General features: G+C 27.0%; 1 protein-coding gene across 1 annotated transcript; it reads left to right on the top strand.

The window, feature by feature from the left end:
• Positions 1 to 448: 448 nt before the first annotated feature.
• LOC127073621 (uncharacterized) lies at positions 449 to 1,890 on the top strand. The gene is made up of 6 exons (XM_051014795.1): positions 449 to 601; positions 771 to 863; positions 955 to 1,098; positions 1,267 to 1,374; positions 1,491 to 1,542; positions 1,730 to 1,890. Exons 1-6 carry the CDS (start codon positions 530 to 532, stop codon positions 1,759 to 1,761), a joined length of 501 nt encoding a protein of 166 aa, XP_050870752.1. The 5' UTR covers positions 449 to 529; the 3' UTR covers positions 1,762 to 1,890.
• Positions 1,891 to 3,400: the final 1,510 nt, after the last annotated feature.

Genomic DNA, 3,400 nt, shown 5'->3' on the forward strand with positions numbered 1-3,400 from the left:
ATTGTTACGTTTCCATGTAAATAGCATTCATTTGCGCCAAAATTTTCCCCATTAAACCCCCTACTTCATTTCCATGTAAATAACACACTGCCAATTTTACCAAATAATTTATAACAAATAATAATTATAATAATAATTATTATAATCACTTTTTCTTTACAAATTAGTTATAATAATTAATTTAGTATGATTACTACCATAATAATCATTACAGTTACTGAGGTTAATTTTAATTACTTCTACCATCCATAGTACAAACTAGAGTTAACCTAATTAGTTTTTACTTTACCGTAGTTACTTTTTAAGAATTTGTTATGCACAGTAATAAATTTGTTACAAACCTTTTCTCTAGAATCTTCTACTTCTATTTTATTAATGCGTCTCTTTTAAAACTTAAATCAAAACTAAAGCAAATACTATTTTTTTTATTGAAACACTTGAAATCTTGTTACATTCTGTTACAACAATCCGTAGCCGATTCGCTTTTTGTGGTAATAAACTTCATGAGTATGTATAAATAGTTAGTAAGATGACTTTTTCAAACAATAGAGTTAAAAAAAGAAGTGAAAATCAGATAGAGAAAATGAGCAGTGTAAATCAGGTGAGTTTGGTTCATCTTCTTCTTCATACGCTATTATGCTATTTTCTTCCTTCACTGAAAAATGCAATTTGAACACACGCATCGAGTAGCTTTTGATTTTGATTTTCAAGTGATGTTGATTTTGATTTTCAAGTGAGATTGATTTTAACGCTTTACATCTTATTTGCAGACTTCTTATATCCTTCGATTCGATGGTTCGTCCGATGGAAATCCTGGACCAGCTGGTGCAGGAGCTTTACTGTTTGCTAAAGATGGGAAAGTGGTATCAAATTTATGCAACAATTCAACTGAGCATTATGTTATATTATTTAGTTACCAGATGTAGCTGACTCTCATGTTTCTTTTATTGGTAGCTATATCGATTCCGCGAAGGATTGGGACATCAAACAAATAATGCTGCTGAGTTTTACGCATTGATTTTAGGAATGAAACAAGCTATTAAGAAAGGATATAAGAACATTATTGCTGAAGGAGACGGACCACTTGTTATCAATCAGGTACGTTCTATTATATAGCAAAACAGAGAGTTCAACTTCATTACTTGAACTTAAAACTGCATGTGAATGTTGATAAAATGAATACATAGTCCAATTTTTCACTAAATTGTTGAGATTTACCCGTTGCTAGTTTTCACTTTTTATACAATTTTCTTTTCTAAACAACAGTTTCAGGGATTATGGACAATCTGTGACGCAGATATAAAGATGCTACGCGATGAGGCTTTGAAGTTGAAGAATAGCTTTCAATCATTTCGCATGCGACACATTCCTGAGGTGTTTATTTAGTCATACTTTTTGTTATGATTTTTTATCTATTTGATTTAAGAACAACTCTTTATGTATCTGCCTCACGGTTAACAAATATGTTTCTGTTTTTTTTATGGTTAAAGAGCTATAACACTACAGCTGATTCTCTAGCAAACCAGGCTATTGATCTCGGAGGTTAGACTTAATGAGTTTTCTGAGTTTCTACAGGTTTACTTAATGTTTGATTCTTTGATTTTCTGATTATTGAGAATTGCATTGAAACCAAAAAGCACCTTTGGTTTTGTTTGGTTTTCTATTTTAATTGATATATCTCCATTTAGATAACTCTTTGAAACAATACTGAGACCATTTTTTTTTGTAGATGGTCAAGTTGAAGAAGAAAGTCTTGGTTAATGATCATCTGATAGGAAGCCACTGTCAAAAATTATTTGCAATTCATCTGAAAACTCTTGTAATGTGTATCACCATTAGTGTGACTCAACGTGATTGATGTTATGACTCCAAAAAGAAATTTCATTTTGATGCCTTATGTTCTTCCAAATAATTTAACTAAAAAATTATGGTACTTGCAGAACCTACAACAAAAAAGATTACTAAACTTGATTTTATTAATTTTTGTGTGTGGAATGTTTTATCGATTGCGTGGTATAATTTGTTCGGTTCATTTTTGCATATTATTTAACTTTAAACTAGGTAAATTATGGGAATGGATTCGGTACCTTTGTAACTTCAGTGCAATTAATTGATAAATGAATAACTAAAATATATTAGTTATAAAGAGAGATGAATTTTTTAATAAATAAAAAATAACAATTTTGATAATAATTTTGTTAATGAATAAGTTTTAAAGAATATATTGAATTTGACTCTAATATTGTACATATAAGAACCAGGGGAGGCCCTATGGGGTGCGAGGAGTACTACCGCACAGGGTCTCTGACTTTTTAGGATATCGAATTTGATAGATAGGGTCAATATAAATATAATATTAACGAATATATATCACTAATTCCATTTTAATATATGATTGTAGTGTAGCTGAGTGGTGGCTATATTATTTTGGTAGTAATGCAACTTGGATTCGATGGTCAAGTTGAAGAAGAAAGTTTTGGTTTATGTATATTTTTACTTTTATAAAAGAACGCCACTATATTGTTTTTAAATTTAATTTAATGTTGCAATTAATTTAATAAATATTTTCTTTTATTAATATATTAAAGTATATCCTATCCATCGGCCTATAATCTAAATAAATTATATTTAAATTTATTTAAAATTTAATATCGCAATTAACCTAATCAATTTTTTTTATTAATATATTTTATAGATTTATGAAAAATCAAATTTTTACATAGTATTTTTTATCATCTTTGTCTCTATATATTTAATTTTATTTACAATTAAATAAAATATATTTTTTTTAATTTGTTGTGTTTTCATCTATTAAATATCTAATTTTAAAATAGAACATGACCTCCAAATTGATTGGGACGACCCCGATAAGAACTTTAAATATATTTTACCTTTTAATTTAATTTTTTGTATTTTATACATTTATTATTTATTAGAATTTTTAATAATAACTCTTGTGTTAGTTCAACTATCTAGTTTTTATTTGGACTATAATTTACATTTTTTTTTTTAAAATAACATAAATTTATAACATACATAGATTATCATCATATACAATGTCAACTCTTAATTTTTTGTTTTTGTTTTTCTATGGCTTATCATATTTTTTACTATATATTGTTTTAAACATCATTATTTAAAAATTATTGAAAATAAAGCAACGTTGCAACTAGGGATTTAAATGATATCTACGGGGCGGTTAGTATGAAATTCATGTTCTATTTATTGGATAAATATGATATATGTATTTGTCTCATATCCTCATATTCGTGCAAGTATCCATTAAATGGATAATCCGCAAATTTTAAAATACTCGCTAATATTTACCGATATCAATAAATAACATTTTTTTTATAAAATTATTTTTAGAAAAAAATATTTATAGTTTCTTTTAAACAGA

This window comes from Lathyrus oleraceus, chromosome 4 (genome assembly GCF_024323335.1).
Source record: "Lathyrus oleraceus cultivar Zhongwan6 chromosome 4, CAAS_Psat_ZW6_1.0, whole genome shotgun sequence".
NCBI classification, from domain to species: Eukaryota; Viridiplantae; Streptophyta; class Magnoliopsida; order Fabales; family Fabaceae; genus Lathyrus; species Lathyrus oleraceus.

Excerpts from the sequence above, each read along its gene's own strand:
- LOC127073621 (XM_051014795.1), top strand. The coding sequence starts at position 530 with ATGACTTTTTCAAACAATAGAGTTAAAAAAAGAAGTGAAAATCAGATA. Across the intron at positions 602-770 it reads AAATGAGCAGTGTAAATCAG|ACTTCTTATATCCTTCGATT; the intron begins GTGAGTTTGGTT and ends TCTTATTTGCAG. Across the intron at positions 1,375-1,490 it reads GCATGCGACACATTCCTGAG|AGCTATAACACTACAGCTGA; the intron begins GTGTTTATTTAG and ends TTATGGTTAAAG.